Source organism: Leptonychotes weddellii, chromosome 12 (assembly GCF_054177405.1).
Source record: "Leptonychotes weddellii isolate Sample4059 chromosome 12, ASM5417740v2, whole genome shotgun sequence".
NCBI lineage: Eukaryota > Metazoa > Chordata > Mammalia > Carnivora > Phocidae > Leptonychotes > Leptonychotes weddellii.
In genome coordinates, this window is record NC_138380.1 from 40,456,567 (window position 1) to 40,480,520 (window position 23,954).

General features: G+C 40.7%; 1 protein-coding gene across 5 annotated transcripts in view; it reads left to right on the forward strand.

The window, feature by feature from the left end:
- The window catches only part of PDE1C (phosphodiesterase 1C), a 286,493-nt gene extending 268,970 nt beyond the window's left edge, over nt 1-17,523 (forward strand). For 3 of the 5 annotated variants that reach the window (XM_081800305.1, XM_081800306.1, XM_081800311.1), the window contains one exon: nt 15,129-17,523. In XM_081800305.1, coding sequence (XP_081656431.1) covers nt 15,129-15,298 — 170 coding nt within the window. In that variant the 3' untranslated portion in view covers nt 15,299-17,523. Of the gene's footprint in view, nt 1-3,997; nt 6,082-15,128 lie in introns of those variants that run through there. The other 2 variants (XM_081800308.1, XM_081800307.1) reach the window with 2 other exon arrangements.
- Nucleotides 17,524-23,954: the final 6,431 nt, after the last annotated feature.

A 23,954-nucleotide genomic window follows, 5' to 3' on the forward strand; every position in this document is an offset into this window, starting at 1 on the left:
ACTTTTGTGTTTCAAGGGACACTATTAAGAAAGTGGAGGGGCACCTGGGTGGCTCAGTTGTTAAGCATCTGCCTTCAGCTCAGGTCATGATCCCAGGGTCCTGGGATCGAGCCCCGCATGGGCTCCCTGCTCAGCAGGAAGCCTACTTCTCCCTCTCCCACTCCCCCTGCTTGTGTTCCCTCTCTTGCTGTGTCTCTCTCTGTCAAATAAATAAATAAAATCTTAAAAAAAAAAAAAGTGGAAAGAAAATCCACAGAATGGAAGAAAATATTTGAAAATCATATATCTGATAAGGGTCTAGTATCCAGAATATGTAAATAATGTTCACAACTCAACAATAAAAAGATAAATAACCCAATTAAAAAGAGGGCAGAGGATTTAAATAAACATTTTTCCAAAAAAGATATACAAATGGAACATGAAAAGATGTTCAACATCGTTAGTCATTAGGGAAATGCAAATCAAAACTACAATGACATACTACTCTACATTCACTAGAATTGTGACAATAATAGCAAGTGTGATGATGATGTGGAGAAATTACTAGCCTTGTACATTGCTGGTGGGAATGTAAAATGGTGCAGCCACTTTGGAAAAGAGTTTGGTAGTTTCTCAAGAAGGTAAACATACAGTGACCAAATGACACAGCGATTCCACTCGTAGGTGTATTCCCGAGAGAACTGAAAAGATACGTTTACACAGAAACTTGTCCACAAATATTCAAAGCAGTATTACTCATAATAGCTAAAAAGTGGAGAGAAACTAAATGTCCACCAACTGATGAATATATAAACCAAATGTGCTATATCCATACAATAGATTTTTTAAAAAAGATTTTATTTATTTATTTGAGAGCGAGAGAGAGCACACAAGCAGGGGGAGCGGCAGGCAGAGGGAGAGGCAGACTCCCCGCTGAGCAGGGAGCCCGATGCGGGGCTCGATTCCAGGACCCTGAGACCATGACCTGAGCTGAAGGCAGACACTTAACTGACTGAGCCACCCAGGCGCCCCTACACAATAGATTATTATCTATTATCTATCTAAAGGGCTGAAGTATTGATACATTCTACAACATGGATGAATCTTGAAAACATTTTGCTAAGTGAAAGAAGCCAGGCACAAGGCTACACATTTTATGATGCCATTTATGTGAAATAACAAGAATAGGCTTATCCATAGAAAGAGAGAATAGATTAGGGGTTTCTAGAAGCTTGAGGAGAGAGAAGAATGAGGAGTGATTTCCTACGGGTATGGGATTTCTTTTCATAGTGATGGAAATGTTTTGGAATTAGATATTGGTGATGGCTGCACAGCCCTGTGAGTACAGTAACTGAACTGTACACTTCAAATAATGAAGTTTGTGGTATGTGAATTATATCTCAATAAAAAATGAGAGAGCATGGAAGATAGATAAATGGCTCTGAAGACTCACCTTGGGTGGAAAATGCAGCTCAATTGCCATACATACTTAAATAAAACCAAATGCATATCTAATGATATTGTGTGAGATTGCCTAAAATTACCTCAAAATGAGAAATTCTTAAATGCCATGGGAAGCTGGCTGTATTCAAGCAGGTTGCTTATAATAAAATGACAACCAACTAATGGCAAAATCTGCATTGGTAATAGTAGATGCCAGAAGACAATGAGAATGCATCTACCATGTGTTGAGGGAAAGTAAGTCAATATATAATAACTAAAATAGCTCAATTATTAGTTATGAGTGAAGGCAAAGTAAAAACATTTTCAGATATACAATGACATGGTTTACCAGTTGCGGACTTCATTAAAAGAAAGATTAAGGGATATACTTCAAAAAAAAAAAAGAAAGAAAGAAAGAAAAATGAACCCCAAACCAAGGTGTATCTTCTTGTATCTTGAGATACAAGAGCAAATGGTATACACACTTTGGGGTGCCTAGGTGGCTCAGTCGTTAAGTGTCTGCCTTCGGCTCAGGTCATGATCCCGGGGTCCTGGGATGGAGCCCCGCATCGGGCTCCCTTCTCCGCAGGAAGCCTGCTTCTCCCTCTCCCACTCTCCCTGCTTGTGTTCCCTCTCTTGCTGTGTCTCTCTCTGTCAAATAAATAAATAAAATCTTTTAAAAAATAATAAAAAAAATAAATGGTATACACACAAGTAAACAGAACATGTTGGTAAATTTGAGCGAGTAATTATAAAAAAATAATGTCCAATTTTTGTGTTAAAATAGGAAACGGAAGCTATAGATGGAAGGAGGTTTATTCAGTAGAAAGTTAAGGACTGCTAAAATCCATTTTGTGTTTGGACAGAACTTTGTAATTTTGTAACTTTTTAACACAAAGGATCATCAGTAAAATAATTGATATATAGCCTGTAACATTTAAATTGGGAACTGAACAACAACAAAGAAGGAATATAAAAATGTATCAATTTAATAGAAGGCAGAAAGGAAGAAAAGGAATAAAGAATGATTACAAAATTAGATAGTAGAATCAAATACAAAACAAAACCAAAATTACATAGTAGAATCAAATCCAAAAATATCAGTAATAATAATAATTGCAAATGGCTTAAACTCTGGTATTAAAATAGGAGAGATTATCTGATTAGATAAGGAAAACAAAAACCAGACCTATCGTGCTTTTAAGTGCACACCTTTAAAAAAAATCTACAGAAAGTTTGCTAACATATGACAAAAGAAATTCTATGCAAAATTAAACGTAGTTCTTTGAAAAACATTGGCCATTTTAACATCTGTATAGCAGTCTATTATATAAATGAGCCACAGGATGTTTAATCATTCTCCTATTGATGCTTTCCATTTTTTGCTATTACTAACAATGCTTAATGTAATGTCCAACAAGAAAAGCAAGTTGCAACAAGATATATACCACCTAAACACAATTTATATTACTTTTTAAAACAAGCAAAAATATTAGATATTTAATGGATGCATACAAATAAAATAACTGAGTGTTTCTATGCACAGGGATAATAAGCATCAAATTCTAGATGATGTTTTTTTGTGTGATGGGGGGAGAGAAGTATCCTGGAAGAGTATACTAGGTACTTCAACTCTATTTGTGACATTTAATCTCTTTAAATATCTTTATGAGCTAATATGCAAAATGTTAAGATTTGATTAAATTGTATTGAAAGGACATGGGAATTTGACATTATTATTATCTATACTTTTCTGTATGCTCAAAATATTATATATTAAGAATTTTAAGTGAAAAACCCAGGGCTGTCCTCCAAGACAGCTTTGTTTGGTTTCATCCACGTAAACGTGATTTTACAAATATTTCGGAGAAATTTAATGTTTTCCCTTTCTAACATACTGGGAGAGATGGGTGTTGGGATATGAGGATTCAGATATGAAGTAAGTCCTGCTGGTAACATGCTTCAATCCAGAAGCCACCAGAGACCACTTCATTAAGGAACAGCTTGTGTGGTTTCCAAAATTATCAAAGGAGTCCTAAAGCTCCAGCAACTGGGAAATTCTTCTGGGGCCATCTCCTTGATTCGTTGTGTATCTATAGCAAAGTGACTCTTACGTAGTAAAGTAAGCACCTGCAGCTGATTTTTTCTAGAACCACCTTTCACCATGCCCCATGAGGTCTGTGAACCCAATCACGCTCCATGTGTGGGCTGTAAATGGTGGAGAGCTGAGGAAATGTTGGCTCTCACTGGAGGAGTGGCCCAGAGCTTCAGCACCACTCACAGCCATGACCGCTAACGAAGGAGCCTAGTCAGTGACTTACTTCTGAGCAGATTCCCCAGGGCACTTCAGTCACATCACTTTTGGGAAGTGATCCTTAGACGGAAAGGTACAGTACCATCCCCATTTGCTGATGCACTTGGCTGATCGCTCCTCCGTGTGTGCGGCTGCCGGCGTGCATCCTAGTGTTGGCAGTAGACGTAGCTCTGCTTCTAATCTCCGTGCCTGATGTAGAAAAAGTTTGTGTGTTGAGATGCCACCTGGCTTGCAATGACATTGTCATGTGTCCTATTCTAGGGGACTACGGATAAAACGTTCATCCAGAGGATTCCTCAGAAGAGAACTGACCAGCTCTGAGGTCTGAAGACATTTTAGGAAGCTTATGCTTTTTTTTTTTTTTTTAAACTGAGACGAAGTATTATGTGTATTATAAGTTATTGAGTGGTAAACTTCAAAAAATAACTTCTGATCTCCCTAATATAGGTTTTTAACAATAAATACTTTGATATGTATTGCACATCTATTAACTATCAGGGATAATGCTAGATTCTTAACATGTATTACCTCATTTAATCCTCATGACAACTCTCTAAGGAAGGTATTTATCTCCATTTCACAAATTAGGGAACTGAAACATAATCAGATAAGTAGCTTGCCCGAAGTTAGCAGGCAGCAAGACAAGGCAAGCCTATGCTTTTTGCTTGAGTTTCATTGTTCATGGGTAAAGACCGATGTCAAATAGTCCAGATGTAACCACCTTTCTTATTCTGCCTGGGGATTAGACCAGGTTCCCCTGCACTAATTCCAGGTGCAGCTCTGGGTGCGGAGGGATTCCTCACTGTCTTTTAAGTGAAGTTTCCAGTGAGTGCTCTCTTTGTAATTCTTTTATCTTGAGTTCAGTTTGAGGGATGGCGGTTGTCATTCTTACTATGGACTGGATCAAAGCTCATTTGTGATGTATTGATTTAGCATTTCAGAGCTCTAGAAACCTGGTGAAATTTAGCTTTGCAGGCTTCTTCTGGGATACGTCCTTGTTGGTATGAACAAAGGGCAGAGTTACTGACTGAGCCTTACACTTCCCATTTCATATGCTCGTGTGGAAAACTGCACACAGGGATGGAAAAAGCTCAAGAAAAAGACTTAGCTTTTCTCCAAAATATTTTTCTCGTTTGAAACAGCATGCCTCACATACATTGGGCCTGCTGGGGCAAACAAAATGAAAGAGCTAAATTGAAGATGATCCCTCCTTGAGGGAGGACTTTCTTGTTCTTTTTTTTTTAATTAATTAAAATAGTAGTTTTATCAAATGAAACCATTAATCATTAAATCATCAGGTTGCAGGGCATTTAATAGCCAGCCATTCTTTGCGTAAAAAGAGAGCTTATTTTCCAGCCTTACTTAATTGCTCCTCCTCTTTCACCTCTTTGTCAGAGGGAGAGGGGTTCGAACACCATACCTCAGTGCCTCTCCATACTCTAGGAAGACCTGTAGAAATGAGCCGAGGTTACAGTATTTGTCTAAAGCAAGAATGTTCAGGCTTCAGGCTGGAGACCTCAAAGGGAAGGAACTTGCTGGCTCCCTTCTTGGAGCAACCGTGGGCAGCAAATCTGGGTATCAAGACATTGTGGAGGCAAAGAGGAACCATCAGGGTCTGGAGAGGCCGGTCAACTTTGCCAGCTGGTGTGTATTCTAAGGGGTTCATTTATTCTTTAGTAAGTGGGAGATTTATGAAGGTTACTGAGTGTGATGCAGAGTAGTTTACTCATTCATGAAATATTTATTAGCACCAACTGTTACCAGTTCCGTGATTAGGTTCTGGGGATGCAAGTGTGCATTACACCCTGTCCCTATCCCCGTGAGGTTTGTAGCCAGGATTAATTATCTATTGGGTAAAGCATAAAGAAGCATTGAAAAAACTGGGGCATCAGTGATTTAAGAGTAACTTCCAATGAAGGTGACTTGAAGAATTATTATGTCTCAGCATAATAAATGCAAAGAGTCTTAAGAATCAAAAGTGCCCTTGTTATTTTCCTAATTGCATCAAGATTAGAATTCAGGGACTGAAACTTCTTTCATCCTGGTTGGTTGTCTAAGTCACACTTCCCATCCAGCCAGGATTTGCAGCACTCATTCACATTCATGGTTAGGCTTTGCCCAGAGTGATCCCTGAACATCCATATTTGTACATTGTATAAATAGTTTAGAATGTGGGCTTGATGTTTTTGCTTTGCTTCAAATGGCACTTAGTTTCAGCAAAGTGGTTCCCTCGGGTTGCTGATATATATGTCTTTATATACATGCACATTTTGGAGAATTAGTTTTTCATGAATCAGAATGATGTGTTCTCTGCCACATGTTCACAAATAAATTTGTTAAGTTAATCTCTTCATTGTTTGGTAACTACTTTCATGCAGTAATATCCAGTTGTGTGGGGAATTATATGACTTTTTTACACTAGAATAAGAAATCCATCAAGAGGATACCATTAAAAGGCCCTCAATGATGACCGTTCGTCCCCTATGCTATGTGATAATGGTGGGCACATACCACGTACCTACGACATACTGGCAGCCCACAAGTTTACAAGGTACTGTATATACATTATCTCACTTACATCTCCTTGAAAATCCTCACAGCACCATGCAAGGTGGTTACTATTCTTCCCATTTTACAGAGAAACAAAAACAAAAACAAAAAACCCGAGTCCCAGAATAGTTTATCTCCTTAGAATCTTACAACTAGTAATAGCTTAACCCAGTGATGTGCTGTCCCAACCCATGCTTCTCTTGTAATAATACCACACCACCTGTTCTCAAAGTAGATTTTCATGGGTTCAATTCTTTTTTTTTTTTTAAGATTTTTATTTATTTATTTGTCAGAAAGAGAGAGAGAGCACAAGCAGGGGGAGTGGCAATTAGACAGAGAAGCAGGCTCCCTGCTGAGCAAGGAGCCCAATGCAGGACTTGATCCCAGGATCCTGGGATCATGACCTGAGCTGAAGGCACACGCTTAACTGACTGAGCTACCCAGGCATCCCTCATGGGCTCAATTCTTGTCACAGATCTTAGCACGTGGCCAAGGGTTGGAAGCCCCTGCATGTAATGATAAGACCTTGCCATCTGCCCCAGGCATCCCTTAATACCGAAGTATAAGTTGACTTAGTCTCAAAACAAACTTGGCACTTAAGCCAGTGTTTCTCAACCTGAATACACATTAAAATCACTGGACATGATAAACATATTGAAACTTGGGCTTCACCTTAAAATAATGGATTGCTTCAGAGACTCTTGCGGGGAGGGCTCAGGCATCAGTAAACTTTAAAGCTCTCCAGGTGATCTGAGGTGCAGCCAGGGTTGAGAACTGCAGGTGGAAGCAAACAGCTTTGGGCTGGATGAAGGGCAACAAAACCATGTGGTTTATCTTTTCCCTACGGACACAGGTTCCTCTGGGGACCTGGAAATGCTGACGGGGTCACCTTTCTATCCCAGGTAGTGGTTTGGTTCATGCAGTGTCATCTCAGCTCCTTCTAGGTAGCTGCTTGTTGCTCTGTGAGGTGAAAATATGGAACCCGTAGATTATTAAGCCTCATTTTCTTGAGGTAAAGTCCTTGGAGAGCCAGCATCTTTTAAAATGTAGATGATGGGTTTCATTATTGTAGGTTTTTTTTAAAGGTTATTTATTTATTTATTTGAGAGAGAGCAGAGCAAGTGAGAGAGAACCCTAGCTGGGGGGTGGGGGAGAGGGAGAAGCAGACTCCCCACTGAGCAGGGAGCCTGATGCGATGCAGGGCTAGATCCCAGGACCCCAGGATCATGACCTGATCTGAAGGCAGATGCTCAACCGACTGAGCCACCCAGGCACCCCTCATTATTGTAGTTTTAATATAAAATACACCTTGAAGAGTTTGAGTAGATCATTACCTTAGACAACAGTACATCTAATGTGCATGGTTTATGAATGATTTTCTAGCTGGGTCATTGTTGCTAGATTGTATTTCTATAAAAGGTAGAGACACCGAGCAATGTGGCCTCAGTATAATGCTGTTTGTGTCTTGAGAAGACAGATGAATTCCTAACTGGGAAAGTATGCTGCTACTGAATTTTCCTGGCAGTTGCAAACCTTCCTGCTAATTCGTGAGTTGTAGGATCTTCATCTGAGGAAGGGATGGAAATGGAGAGGAGGCAGCCCCTACTGCGTGTCAGTACCATGCTGACTGCTCCGATGCATGAGTCCTTTCCTTCTCAGCACAGCTCTCTGCACTGAGACTTCTCAGCTCTGTTTTCTAAGTGGGAAACTGAAAGCGTGTGTCCGCATCATAGGGGGCTAGAGACAGAACTGAATCTGGCCCCTTCCAAGGATGGGGGTGGCTGCAATAAGGGATGTAAAAACACTGAAAAGTATAGAGGACAGAGACCAAGCTACTTGTCTCCTTAAACAGCAGAGCCTTGGGTTTCTAAAAGGTTGATATGTTCCACTTTCATTTTTTAAAGCGTCTAATGGGAAGCCTAGATAATGAACAAAAGCCAAGTCTGTTTTTCTGTTGAAACAAATTAATTTCTTCCACTTGCCCCTTAAGGAAAAAACCAGCTTGGAAAACCAATTCAGCCAAACTGCTGGAGGTTTAAAGGGTGTGCTTCTGCCTTGGGAATGGGATGACCCTTCTTGATTCAGTCCTCTGTGGAGCTGATTTATTATTTATTAATTGAGAGGAGTCTTTTGGCTGATTTTGTGTTTTCTCATGAGTTCACCTTCAAAATGCCACTGATTCATGCCAAATTAGCTAATGCAGCTGACATGGTCGTCAGAATCAGACATAAGCCTGGTTTGGAATTCCGGATAATCTGAAAAGATATCCCAGAAAGAAGCTAGAAAGAGTCCAGAGGGGAGAAAAATCCCAGAGGCATAAAGGAACAGGCAGATTGTCTCAAAAGGGCAGATTATCTCAAACTGAGCAAGACCCTAACTAGCAGAGCAAAAATCAGTCCTGCAAGAAATGTCAGCGCCTGTCCTAGAAGTCTTCTGGCATTCTGTCTGTTCAGGGTTTTAGTCCCACTTTATGCACCGGGAGTTACCCTTGGACATGATCACTATCACTACGGCGATCTTCAGAGAGGTCATCACAGACCGAAGGCATTCTTTATGCCAGACACTGTAGGAAATCCTTGACATGCCCAGTCTGGCTGAGTCCTCCCAGCAGCCCTGCGAGATGGGCAGCACTGTTACACTTGGGCTGCAGAGGAGAAACATGGAGCTTACAGGCAAAGTGACTTGCCCAAGAAAGAACAGGAGTGGTGAAGCAGGCTTTAAACCTAGATCTCTGCCTGCAAGGCTCTCACTCTTATTTTACCCCTCAGTCAGACATCAGGAACGTGCTCTTGGGTCTTATTTTTTCCTTTTCCACATGTGAGATTTATTTAGAAAACAATGGCTAATCTCAGGGTTGGTTCTTCTTGGTGTGGGTCTTCTTACAATCCTCAAATGATAGCGCTGAAGTTGCTTTCTCCAACAAAAGAATACCTTTTCATTTCTCAGAGCTTTTGTGTTCATGGTAGACCCAACAAGAACAAAATGTGGTGGACAGGAGGAAAAAAAAAAAAGAGCATAATTCTGAAGACCACATGTAACCTTAACAGATGCATCAAAGACTCCTCCCCACCCCAGGCAGTTTGTCGTGATCAAACTATAGCAGCAACGTTGGCTAGCTCTCTACAGTTTACACAACACGTTCAGTGTGTGCTAAACATTAGCACTATTGTTTCCTTTGTGATGATAAGGAAGGAGACATTTGGAGAGACCAAAACAGTAGTTCTGAAACTCACACACAGTGGAATTATCTGAAGAGCTTTAAGAACTCCTGAGGTCTCAGACTAACCCCCATAGATTCTGCTTTAATTGATCTGGGGTACGACCTGAGCATTGGGATTTTTTTTTTAAAGATTTTATTTATTTATTTATTTGACAGAGAGAGACACAGCAAGAGAGGGAACACAAGCAGGGGGAGTGGGAGAGGGAGAAGCAGGCTTCCTGTGGAGCAGGGAGCCCAATGAGGGACTCGATCCCAGGACTCCGGGATCATTACCTGAGCTGAAGGCAGACGCTTAACGACTGAGCCACCCAGGCACCCCTGAGCATTGGGATTTTTAAAAGCTCCCCAGGTGGTTCTCATATGCAGCCAGGGTGAGAACCACTGAATTAAACATTTCACCCAAGATCTTAGTGCTCTACCTGGCTTGATTGCTCATCAAGAGTGGCTGTGACTTTTGGAATTCCTGTCAACATTTCAACCTGGCATAAGTGAAGGAAGAGATAAAAGCAGTTATTTAAGAGACCTGTTAGCCAGGACCTTTATATAATTCCTTCCTGAGCTATTAACACAAATTATATTAAGTGTGTGTCTTGGGGGGGATGACTTGCTTTTGCTTTGGGGCAGGTGTGACTATAGCTACTAACGAGCGTGTTCAAGAATCCTGTATATTACACAGATTATATACTCAAATACTGAGAGTAAATATGAAGTACTGTTTTGACTCTTTTAATTTATTATGGTAGTTATTAAAACTTATTCTGAGCTTTGGTCCAAGGTTGCTTTAAATATCAGGTGAAGACTCCGAAGTTGAGCCGCTTGGATGTGAATCCAGAATCCAGACTTCCTGCATACCAGTTGTGTAGACTTTGGCAAGTTACTTAAGCTCTCTAAGCCCCAGTTTTCCTCGCCCCAAAAGGGGGTGATAACAGTGCTTGCTTCATAGGATTGTAGAGAAGGTGAAAGGCTAGTTCACATTAAATTCTTAGCATTGTGCCTAGTACACAATGTGTTGTCAGAAATCATAACTATTTTACCATGGCGAATCCTGACATGAAAATCACAAGCTCGGTTCTTACATCATTCCACCCTTGATGGAGCTGATGTTAGCTTTCCAATCCCTCACAATTCAAAACTCGTGAATGATTTTTGTGCATTTTTTATAAGAGCTTTCCGACAGACACCACAAGTAGACACTGATTTTAGAGATGAAATGTATGGCAATGGGATTTTATTCTTCATGTAAAACAACATTTCAGAGGCAACAAATGACTATTTTTTATTTTGTTAGTTGTGTGTGTCCGTGTGTGTATGTGTGAATGCAGATAGAAAAGGTCTATAATGGAAATTTTTTTCCCCCAAAGGTCATATCACGACATTATCTTTGAAAGGGCAGAAAACATATGTCCAATACTTCTTATTTTAAGAAGGTGCTAATATTCGAATTTATTCAGAAGTTAAGAGCGGACCAAGTTCCTGCCCTCAGAGGTGGTGATCTGCAACAGAGATTCAGACATTCTCCACACAGAGTTGCTGCTGCTGTGTGAGTGGTTACAGAAGATCACCATGAAGTCAGAGAGGATCAAAAGAACAGAGACAGATTCTCACACATGAGATTCTCACACAGTTACTAACTCGTGGAGATTAGGCAGGACCCACAGTAGGTGGGGACCAGTGATTGCTCTCACTTAGTGCAAAACAACAAGGTGTCCTGAAGTAGGGATTTATGGTAGTATAGGATATGACACCATAAGATAAGAATAAGAAATTAGGCCAGTCTTTTCTGAAAGTATTTTCTGCTGAACACTCTGTGAGATGCCCCTGTAAAGGGAGTTCCCCAGCCTAATAAAATGGAGAAAAACCACATGCTGTTGGCTCTTCTTCGGGATTCCTAATACACATCCCCATTATTTAGGTGTCTGAGAAGTCCTGCCATGAAGATAGTAGTTTAAACCCAGTTAAATTTGGCTAAGGAGACTCCCTGTCTCCCAATAATACCTATTACACTCACAACTTTATTGAAAGGTACTTTGAGAAACAGTAGACTAATATAATTTTAAAGTGTTTTAAAAACCCTCTTTTACATTGCAATACCTGAACTAACAACTATATTGATTTGATTTAGGACTAAGTCTGAATCTATTTTTGAAGAATAATTCTATACACACGTCTCCCACACCACAAGAAAAGTAGCCACCAAGTAAAATGGTCTCAAAGACAGAGACACAGACAGAAACAGAGAGGGAAAAACAGATAGGTCGGTCATGGCCGAGGAAAGGGAGAAGATTATACACACTTTTGGGAGAACTGTGGTGTTTACGAGAAAGATGAGATTTAAATGAACGGGGATTAAAACCCCTCAGAGAGCATTGCTTTTATGAGAAACAAATATTGTGTGTAATTGTGAAATAAAGGATGGTGATGTATCGATTTTAGTCTTGCACTTTTCTTTTCCTAAGTACATTTGAAAGTAATATAGATAATGACTCTCCCAAGTTCAGGCTCTGTGCAGCGAGCGGTATGTGCCTTCATCAAATCTTCATTAGCTAATTAGACCCTTTCCACGAAGTAAATTGCTCTAAGAGATGAGAGCAGACTTTGTGAATATGTCCTCAAGAGAAAAAAGGTCCAACTGGCTAATAATCAAGCATATGGAGGGGAGGGGATTCTGTTCCCAGTTTGGTTCTTCTTCTCTACCCCGGGAGAAGGAGAGGTGGATTTTAACACGATTGCTTGGGTTCAGCTGTGGGACGCATGTAGTCGTTGAAAGGGGGAGGATCAGATCCTCTTCCAGTATCTCTGGAATAGCCAGTAGGCAAATGAAAGAGGCCCAGGAGCCCACGCCAGTGCCCCAGAACAAAGGTCTCCACTGAATTCAAGATGGTGTCCTTATCCCTGGCTCTCCTGTTTTGCTCTGTCATCACATCATGTTCCCCTGCAGACTGGAAAGGCAGTCAATGCATACAAAACAGCCCTGTATGAATTTTTCTTTTTTCCAACATTTTGAGTAAGGGAGACAGCAGGCATATAAGTATTTCCACAATCTTGGTGGGGAGCCGGTCTCTATCAGCAGGTTCGACTCTATTCGCAGCGACTCCAGGGGCAAGGGGAGTTTTTGTTCAGATAATCAGAATTCCGGCAAACGGTAAATGTGTCTTCATGCTGAGAAGTGGGAAATTCAATAATACTTTGGCTGCGTTCATGCTGAGTAGCGAAAACAGAATGAATATGGAGAGGGATTGTGACTTGAGCAGTAAATCAGCTAGTCCAGACGTTTGCAACAAGCAGCTTTTAATCTGAAGCCTCTCTTGTTTCTACCCCATTCTCCAGGGTAACAGGGCTGTTTTTACATTTGTTCCTAGAGTGTTTTGTGCTGTTTACCATAAAACACAGAATTAAGTGCTCTGAGGTCTTAAAAAAAAAAAAAACACCCTCTCTGTTCTTCCGCATGTATATTATTACGTCGCTACAGGACCATTTGCTGCAAGTCTTTACTACGTGTTAGCCCAACTCAGAAGGCACAGTTCGTGTGGGTGTTACGGTGGTTCTAGCGTCCCTTATTAGACCTGAACACTTTTTTCTTCTGTAAGCGAAGTGACAAGTTTCAGTGGGGGTCACTAGAGTGGAAATCCCACGAGGGCAGGGATTTCGGTCTGTTTTATTCACTGTTCTATCAGCAACACCTAAGTGCTCTAAGAAGTCAATGAATGACTATTAGTCTACAGAAGGGAAAAGTCTAGTGAGCTCTGAGCTCTCTGAGATGTCTTGTACTAAAGCCCAAAGTGACTTCAGTTTTGCTGGCTTTTTGTTACGTATGATTTTGCAGAATATCTCTGATGTATGATTCTACGGAAGAAATTTTTAGCAGTATGTTTCTTTTTCAAAAGTCACATCAGCAAAACCTGATCCACACAGAAAAATTAGAAAATGGAAACAAACAACCAAAAAACCATGTTTGTACTCTTCAGAGATAATCACTGCTATGATTTAAATGTATGATCTTCTGGGTTTTCCTATGCGCATTTGGATACATTTTTACTGTAATGAGATTAGATTACAGTTACTGGGTTTTTTTTATTTAACAGGATTACAAGAACCTTTATTTTTATTAATAGACATCTGTATCGCTTTTCCGTAGTATCACAGTAGTATATTTTAAGAATGTACCAGAACTTAACCAACCCCTATGATTGTATATTTAAGTGTTTCTGATCTTTTGCTTGATCATACTGGAAGAGAGCTGTGAAACTGGTTTTCACAAGGGTAACCTTTTGTTTCATGGATCTGTCCCCCAGTCTCCGCCCTTCAAGCCGACCCATCTGTGTATTACCTTTCTTTGCCGGCCCTGTAAGTGCTGTTAGAATTGCCTCACTGAGAGCAAGTGTTTGAGGAAAGGACTCAGCACCAGCTCTGTCCTTCATACCTTTTACCTAATTATTCTATCTCATTGGTTTGCAATGACCATTTAACCTGGTTTTCCCTTTACTCACTCTTACCCTGTCTCACTGACGACGCTCTCCAGTGGGACCAAGAAGGGGAAGAGGTGGGGCCGGCGGCGGGGGACAGAGAGAGGAGGAATCAGTTAGTACTTTATGTCTTTATGTGGCTTGACTGCTCATTTTGTTTTATCACTGAATAATATCCCATTGTATGGATGTTCTACAACGTGTTCATGCAGTTAACTATTGAAGGAATTCCTGGCTTATGGTTTGGGGCAATTAGGAATTAACTTTTATAAACTTCATGTACAGGTTTTTATGTGGACGTCAGTTTTCAAATCAGTTGGGTAAATACCTAGTAGCACAACTGCTGGATCGTGTGGTAAGACCATGACCAGCTTCCTAAGAGACTGTCAAGCCATCTTCCAAAGTGGCTGTAATACTTTACATTCCCACCAGCGAGAATGGGAGTTCCTGTTGCTCCGCATCGTCACCAGCAACTGGTGTCGTCTGCTCTGTTTTGGATTTTATCCACCCTGATAGGTGTGTGGTGTATATCATTGGTATTTTAATTTGCAACTGTGGCTTTCTTGCCATATGCATCCCTTCTTCAGTGAGGAGTCGGTTCAGATCTTTTGCTCCTTTGTAAATTGGGTTGTTGATTTCCCTTTACTGAATTTTAAGAGTTTTACAAAAACTATTTTGGACACAAGGCCTTTATATATGTGTTTGGCAAATATTTTCCCAGTGATGTCCCTTTTTTTTTAATCACTTCAGGATCGTGCGCCACTTTGCAGCCCTAAAAGCTTACATCCGATGCTAAATGCTGATCTGTCGTCCGGCTCTGCTCGCCCGCGTTTGCTTTGCTATTCCCAAAAGTGATCCTGTCGCCCCCTCTCACTTCCTTAACCCCATCCACTCATTGTCAAAAAACATTTGCATTCTGGGGTCCTCGTTGTCTATCTCTAGGAATTTGTCGTTCTTTATTTTAAGTTAATGACCAAGGTGAGAATGTGTTTATTCATATATCTGCAGTAAGATTCCCAGTGAGGGTCCAACTTGTCTGTTTCCTGGTTTGAAAAGAAACAGACAGGTCTAGGGGAGAGCAAATTGTCCACAGTCGTTAGGTTGTGCCATGTCAATGGTGAGGCTAATGGTTGTCTGTCTTCCTTTGCATGGCCACCAGTCATCAAGGCTCCTCTGCGTCATTTTAAACGCCCTGCTTATGCATCTAGCTCCTACGCACCTTCGGTCCCAAAGAAAACTGATGAGCATCCTGCGAGGTACAAGATGCTGGATCAGAGGATCAAAATGAAAAAAATTCAGACTATCTCACATAACTGGAACAGAAAATAGGTCAAGGGGAAGAGAGGGAGTGAAGGAGAGGCCCACTCCTCTGCCTGTCAGCACTCACCAGCCACAGTGGAATATGCTTCCAAGACCTTTGGAGGCTTTGGGGGCTGGTGCTTTTTGGTCGACTCCACCGAGGCAAAGTGAAGGCCGTATGTGATTTTCCCCTCTGTTGTTCTGTTATGGACCCATCCGTCACTGGATCTGGGAGTCAGTGCAGACTCCGGTAGTAAGAGGGTAGTCTCGTGTGGCTTTTATTTGTATAGATCTTTCAAAGTCTAAATCAGACCCAAATTAAAATGATGCACCCTCTTTAGAAAATTCCTCCCACTGACACTTCTTTTATCCCTAGAAGCTGACTTGCCCTAGTAAGAATATTGGTTTAATAATCATCGTATTTAAGAAATGCACCTCTTAAAACATCTTTTCCAATTTTAACTACAATAGGAAAAGATGTTTTTAGAAGTGCATTCCTTAAATACGGTGATTATTACAATATTTAAAATACAGGTAAATATGTAACTTTCAAAGTAAACCCATTAAAGTTAAAAGTTGTGTTTCTGAATGTAACAATTGCAGAGGGCAAAGAAGACTGATGTGCAGTTGAGTTCATGGAGAATGCTGAACTGAGGCTTCGCAAAGCAGATACAAGTCAGAAATAAAGACACTTGCTTTGGTTTTCATTGCATGCTTTCATGCCTGGTGGCCTCATTTTGTACCTTTAGAGATGTGAGAGTTTGTAGGAGATACATTTTGGCTCTACTTCTTCTAATTTGTTACCTTCACTTACATTTGACAATGCTAGAAATCAATGGGATGCCCATGCCTCAGAGACTCCAGGTTTGAGATATACCCGAGGAAATGTCCCTTTGGTCTTGTGGTCCTAGGGCAGGAGGGTGTAAATTCCTGAACCTAATTTGAATCCCTTACTTGCAGATTTTTCTTCATTAAGTTGGAGATACCTCTAAGTTAAATTTCAGATCAATTTTCTAGCAGACCCTATAGCTGAGGCCCTTTGGAATCTCAGTTGCTCTCACAGCTCTTGCTGGAATGGAAGTTGATAACTCACCTCTCTTCACTGCGGCATTTTTAGCTCTTCTGAATCTCTCCTGGACTTTTTACTTTGGGACTAAAATCACACAAAATGGTAAGGAAATGTTCAAGGCCATAAATAGCTTTTGATCCCTTCAGAAATGCTCTGGTGCAGTGGAAAACTTCAGGTTTGTTGTCTGGCAGTCCTGATCACCAATTCTGTCCCATCTATAACTAGTTGCACGTTCTCAGTCTAATGGCATAACCGTTAAAATCCTCAGTTTGCTTAATTAGAAAGTTGGATTCATAATACCCACAGCCTTTTGTGGTGAAGATTGAGGATAACATAGGTTTGGATTGTTATTGCTGAACTCGGTGAGTAATAGGGAGCACGACCGATGTAACTAGGAACCTTCCACATCCAGAAAGAACTCTCAGGAACCTCTGCAACCCCTGGGCTGATGATCACAGCGTTTAGGGTCTGATTGTAAAGGGTTTGGTGTGCTCTCCTTCCCTCTTTCGCCCCAGCTCACTTCCAGTAAACCACAGTTATGCAAGTTGAGCCAGCTCCAGAGTTTAGTCCACCATGCTATTGAGCAATTTACTTATAACGTGCCTGACGGTGGTATTTCAGGGAAATTTAATTACTATACAAAAAGGAAAATCACTGTGACTTTTTGTTAGGAAAGCAATTGTAATTCTTAACTCCCTGCTCAGTGCCGGAGTAAAAGGATCCTTCTGCAGGCTCACAGTGTCTGTTCCGCCTGAAGTAGGTTAACTCCACACGTAATTCCTCCCTGTTTGTATAGATGCCTCAATGCTTGCTTCACAGAACCATTTAGGAGTGAAACTGCCCATGGGTAGTGGGGCCTCCTGGCGGCCCAGTGGATCTTCGGTGATGTTCCTCAAATCTCCCCCAATACTTTCAGTCTTAGGCATTGAAGCATCAAGGTGGCTGTGCTTTCTCCACTGTGCTTCTTGACATTAGAAGCCATGACTCTAGGGAAGAAAGTTGGCTCTTTCTGCATTCTTTTATCCCAGGATGCTATTTTTCAGCTTTGGCTAATATGTTGATTGAACAAATGTACAGATATTGAGATTCTGCTTTGCTTGTAAAATGCCTACCATGTTTTTTGCATGATGGATTGTATAGAAATGCCAGATTATATTCTTATAGCAAATAAAAAGATGCTTTTAAAGGGCTTTCTTGTATGAGTCACCTTTCTCTTCTCCAGAATTCTGGGATTCATTTGAAAAGAGTTAGATTTTCCCTATGCTTGGTCCGATTCAGTCCTGAATATCTCATCAGGATGAACAGCATAACAAACTTCTCAATTGGCTTCCTGATTGTATAGGTGGTAGGTGTTTTTAAAACCACCTTATCCCTATAGCACAAACCCAATCAATTAATTTGTTAGTATGAGTAACCCATAATACCAGCTAGTCTGTAGGTAAACACCTATGTTATCAACTCTGTTTATATCATTCCAGGCTAAGCTATATAGTTGGTTTAGAACTGACACTTTGGGGCTAGAAAAACCTATCATTAAATCTTGGCTCCCTTTTGTTAGCTCTGTGAGCTCTAGCAAGTTTTGGAATCCCTCTGAACTTTAGTTTCCTTAGCCATAAAATGAGAGTAATAATACTTCCTGGCTCAGCATAGCACAGGGTTGAGAATATGGTAAGTGTATCCATAAATAGTTGCTATTATTTCTTGGAGAAAGAGTAGAGCGTAGTAAAAAGAAGTTAGGCTTTTGAGTTTGAGAGCAATGTCCCTTACTGGTTCTATGACCTCGGGTAGGTTGTTCGCGTTTTCTAACTTTAGTAAAGAGAAGTTAATAATTTAACTAATAATTTCATTAATAATATTTTCCTACCTGGCTGTTCTCCCAGGTACCAATTTCTGCCTCACGCTGCACTTCAATCTTTAATGTGTATTTCAGCATTCAGTTGGAAACCTGACATCCCCGCCCTCAGCTCTCCCTTCACCTGTGTTTCCCTGCACCCTTGGAGATCATGGGCTTCCATCTTTTATCTGTTATGGCTCATTCTTGCTCTCATGTTCCACGTCTCTCAACCCTTGACCACCCCCGGCGTCTTACTCCTACAGTTCTGTCCTTCATCTGTTCCCATTCATCCCATCTCCTTTCCCACACCGAATCCCTTTATTTTTCCAAAGTTCCACCAACACCAGCCTATGGCCTAGAATGGACTTTGCCTGAATGGTGGCACAGCAGAACAACTACATAAATTAAAAATCCAACAACAATATCAGCTAGTCTCCCTTTGTGGAGGATTTCTCATGGCAGTGTCTTCCTTAAGACACAGATTTCCCTGTATCTTCTTGGATCTCTCCTTCTACCAAGACCTTTCTCCCCTCTTGAACTTTAAATTCCTGTGAATGTACAGAGCAATCCATCCCGTACTCCCTACACCACGCAAGCTCAAGGCATTTTTTAAAGCTGATGAACTCACTCTGCCACAGAAAGGGCATTTACTCTGGGTCCTGCTCCTAGAAGCACAAAGAACTGACAGAAGCTTCAAAATGGTATTTTTTTCTTTGTAATATAATCCAAGCACAGCCACCTTATAATAGAATCCAATTCTTAGGCAGGACCAGTCCTTGTAAGAAAAGAGCAGTATAAATTGTTCTCTCCCTCTTCCCACCACACCTCTGCCCAGAATAAGTCTGCAGGTGTTCTGGGGGTTTTGTTTTTGTTTGTTTGTTTGTTTGTTTGTTTTTGTTTTTCCATCTAGTAGTAATACTAACCTCACATGGGTAGGGCAGTGACTGTCACTAATAGGTGCTTGGAGAATGCTAATTTCTTACTCTTCCTACCTCTTTCTACCACAAGCCAGTTAAGCCTTACCATGAGCTCATCCACTGAGCTTTTGAAATAGGGAAGGCACTCCAGCACTCTCACTGTTATGATTTCTAATCCCCGTGAAGTAGAGGGGAAAAGTGGAGATGGTTGATAACCACTATTTTTGAAGTATAGGATTTCCATAAAGATCCATGTTCTTGGGACACCTGGGTAGCTCAGTTGGTTAAACATTTGCCTTCGGCTCAGGTCATGATCCCAGGGTCTTGGGATCGAGTCCTACATTGGCCTCCCTGCTCAGCTGGGAGCCTGCTTCTCCCTCTCCCTCTGCCTGCCGCTCCCCCTGCTTGGGCTCTCTCTCTCTCTTTGACAAATAAATAAATAAAATCTTAAAAAAAAAAAAAATCCATGTTCCTAAGACATATGGAAGGCCACTTATTTACCTGCAAAGTTTGAATTTATTTTCTCATTGACTGCCAACTTCACTTGATCAATTACACTCTTTGATCCATTTCCAGTTTAAAAAAAACAAAACCTATTGGGCTGACATCTTGGTTTATTGGGAGTCTGTCAAGTTAAATGTGAGGATGTGTTAGGACTGGGAGTTTGGTGTGGGTGAAGGATTAATGATTTGGCTCCACGTTTGACCCCTGGCATAGCGCCAGGTGCCCATGGCAAAGCCAGTTGGGGCCGGAGAAGGTTCTACAGTATCATCGGTGTCGATAGTAGGCCTTTCCTGGTGGTGTTGTTTAGAGACTAATTTAGGAGATTTACGAGCATTCATTATACTTTTGTTATATTTAAAGAACATGAAAAACTGCTTTTGGGGAATAGCAAGTAATAATAACTAGGGAATGCTGTATTCAACTGTGTATATTAATGTCCAACTTGGATTCTCTGTGAATGTTCTACGACGTGCTTTGTTTTTTACACTTGAGGAAGAGTTCAGCTGACCTGTACTTTATAGAAGCACCTTGCCTAGAAACCAGCCATTATGGAAACAATTCATTTATGATTATTGCCCTTTTAGCATCTCTTATGACCCACTGGGTATAAAAAGATTCCAAACTTTAAGACACAATGGTAAAAGGATATTAAGTAAATGTAACAACAGAGACAAATATCCAATTACAGCTGCTAAAAACTGAAATTATGTAACACTGCTCGAGCCCAATAGATTAAATTTTAGTTGATATTTTTTGAGAACCCATTAGGTCCCAACCACTTTAATATGTACTAATATATTTAAATCTTTTTTTAAAAGGTTTTATTTATTTATTTATTTATTTGAGACAGAGAGAGAAAAAAAGAGAGCATCCATGCATGCACACGTGAGCCAGGGGCGGGGGTGGGGAGGACAGAGGGAGAGGGAGAGAGAGAATTCCAAGCAGGTTCCATGCTGAGCTCAGAGATTGACAATGCAGGGCTCGATCTCACGACCCTGAGATCATGACTTGAGCCAAAACCAAGAGTCGGACGTTCAAGCTCAACCAGGTGCCCCATAATATATTTAATTCTTAATAAACCTGTGTGGGAAGCCTTATTGTCTTATTGTTAATCAATAAATTAAGACTCAGAAGAGTCAAATTTTTGCAGAACATTTGCAGAGCTAGTGGAAAAGGGTAGAGAGAGGATTCAGTTGAGGTCCTTTGATTACAGGAGTATATATTGTTTCCACACGCTGTGTTGCTTGCAGACTTGAAGTACCTCTTTGTTGAGGCTGCTCACCATCATTATGCATCTTCTATCATTCGGCATGCTCTCATACGGTTCCAACACAGCAGGCAGGACCAGCAACCATAGCATGATCATTCCCAACACCAGATTGGTGGTGTCCCTCTCCAACTTGGGCCAGTATTGTGCCCTTTGTTGAAACTTTGTCATGAAGCATTGCTAGAAGAAGCCCCACAATTGAGCTAACATGACCACTCACACACCTGTAGCTCAGTCTTTCATGGACCATTGCTCATCGAATCCATCTTCCTCACCTCCCATCAGTTAATCCAAGTGGATGACTCTTTCCTCAACTTCCTGCTTCCTTTTGCCCGTCCTCTCAACTAGAGCATTAAGAAAACACAGTCTATGGGAAAAAACATTCCTTAGTTATTTAGCTTCCCTCCCCTGTGGGTATCTGACTCTATACCATCCTCTTATTTGTCCCTGATTTCTTAGAGGAAGACATATTTCTTTTCCTCTTTAAAACCAACTTCCGTTACTGAACCATATCCTTTTTCTACTGCCAAACTAGGCTTACATTTGATTTTCTTGTAGAAAATCAACAGTGAAATTCAACAGTCAAGTGGATAAATACCCAAAGTGCCTAAGCACAATGACATTTCCACAGGCTTGTTCCCTTTGAATTTTTTGACGCCTTTCACATTGTTGCCCACACCATTTCATCTAGAAGCTCTCCTCCATTTGCCTGTGAGCACTGCACTCTCCTGATTTGTCTTTATATCTTTACTTTACTGCTGGACTAGTGGCTAAACGCTTCTCCTTCTCATAGTCTTTTCCCGAGATCATGCCATCAGACTTCTCAGATTTCTTCCCATAAATTGTATCTTTTCTCAGGATTTTAAGCACCAACTCCATCTGTGTGATTTCTAACTCTACAGATCTGTCCCTATCGCTTTCTCAAGCCTACACAAGCATTCCCAACTTCCTGTTGGTCTTCTTCATTTGAATGTCTTGAAGATATTGTAAGCCTCACTCTCAAATTCTTCTCCAGTTCTCATACTATGCTCTTCCTGATGTCTATATTTCTGTTATTGCTACCCCCATTTTTTTCATCACCCATTCTCAAAGTCATTTATCTTTTTTATTTCTCCAAATCAGTTTTCACATTTTGTCACTGATACTTCTCTGGAATTCTGCTACCAGCTCCAGATTTCTTCCTTAGGAATTGCGGTTTTTCATAGCAAGGATTGATATTCCCTCCCACATCAGACACCTCCTAGCTCCAGAAAAATCAACTTCCAATGACCAACAGTAGAGGCTTTATCAAGAAAAACATGAAGAACAAGTCTGCCAATATGCATACTCCCCGGTTGGAGAAGTTTATTGTCTGCTGTCTCATCCAGGGGGCTCTTCACAGACTGAGATTCAGCTCCTGTCCATGAGGGCTGACAAGTTTACAGAGAGGGCTGCATATCCTGATATCCTGTACAAGATCTCCCTTGCCCCTTTGCTCCCCAACCACACTCAGAGGTCAGATGAATGTCAAGATATTTGAATTCAAGCGTTCTAGGACCTAAAAGCATGCATATATCACTGGGTGATTCTGTTTAATGAATGAATATATGGAAAATACATTAATTGTGTCTTTTCCAGAAGACAAAGTTCCTCATGAAGTGACATCTATCACCTGCAGCACTATTTTGTACCACTCACTTTCACATGGAACTATTTCCTGACTGAACCAGGCCTATTCTCATGTATGTTCACATCACTCTTTTTATGCAATTCCTTCTACATCTTATGAAAATCTTAGTTATTCAAGACCCTACAGATAATTTCATCTTCTCTGGGTTATATGTTCTGATCCCTTTGACTAGAAATGGTCTTTTACCCTGGTTAACCCTCAGCATGCTCTATTTTGCTTCTTTATGACCCTTCAGTGATTCTGCCTCAAAGTTCATAGATCTTCATTCTTTCTTACTATATTATCATTTTTGGGAGAGCAGAGACCATCCCCCCCAATTTTTCATATTTGTGTTTGCAACCAACACAGTGGTTCATATAAAATAGGTCCTCAAAAATGTAATGGCTGAAGATGACACCAAACCAGAGTAAGACAGAGTTAGAAAATGTGACAAATATATTACCATGCCTCCTCTCTTCACTTAAGACAGACATTACTAATCAGTCAGTGTACCTTTTCTCACCAAGTCCAGACACAGCCTGAAAAGCTTTCCCAACACAGAGCTCCATGCAGTTGGTTCAGATGCATTGGAGTTTCTCTTCTGTTCAAATCAATGTATCATCCCCGGATGAAGATATAACCTAGTTTTGCCTTTCCTCTAATTCTCTGCTGATTCAATATCTCTTCATGTGTCAAAATCTCAGTTGATTCAGAAAAAGAAGTGTACATTTAAAGATTGAAGTATCATTATACTTTTCTAAAAAAGAAAAAAAACCCTACTTGGTTGCTCATATGTGTCTCTGTTTCTTTAGACTCAAAATTCCTGGAGAAGAAAGGAATACGGCTCTCAACCTTAGAGTCTCACCCTTAAAAGTAGGTTGTTTACCTAGGCCATTCTGTCCCACAAACATCGACCCGTGGAGGTCACACAAGATCCAGAATTTTGGAAACAAATATCAGAGTGTGATCTCATCATTTCCTAAAAATAGGCTAAAAATGCCTGGGGGCAATGTTGCATCCGACAACACAGTTGTGTTTTCAGTCAACAGTCTTCCATCTGAAAAGAATTTGAATGTTTTGTTGTTTTTTTTTTAATTTTTTTTTTGCTTTTTTTTTTTTTAATTTTATTATGTTATGTTAGTCACCATACAATACATCATTAATTTTTGGTGTGGTGATCCACGATCCATTGTTTTCATATAACACCCAGTGCTCCATGCAGTACGTGCCCTCCTTAATACCCATCACGGGGCTAACCAATCCCCCCTCCCCCTTCCCCTCTAAAACCCTGTTTGTTTCTCAGAGTCCATAGTTTCTCATGGTTCATCTCTCCCTCCAATCCCCACCCCCTCATTTTCCCCTTCCTTCTCCTAGTGTCCTCCATGCTATTCCTTATGTTCCACAAATAAGTGAAACCATATGATAATTGACTTTCTCTGCTTGACTT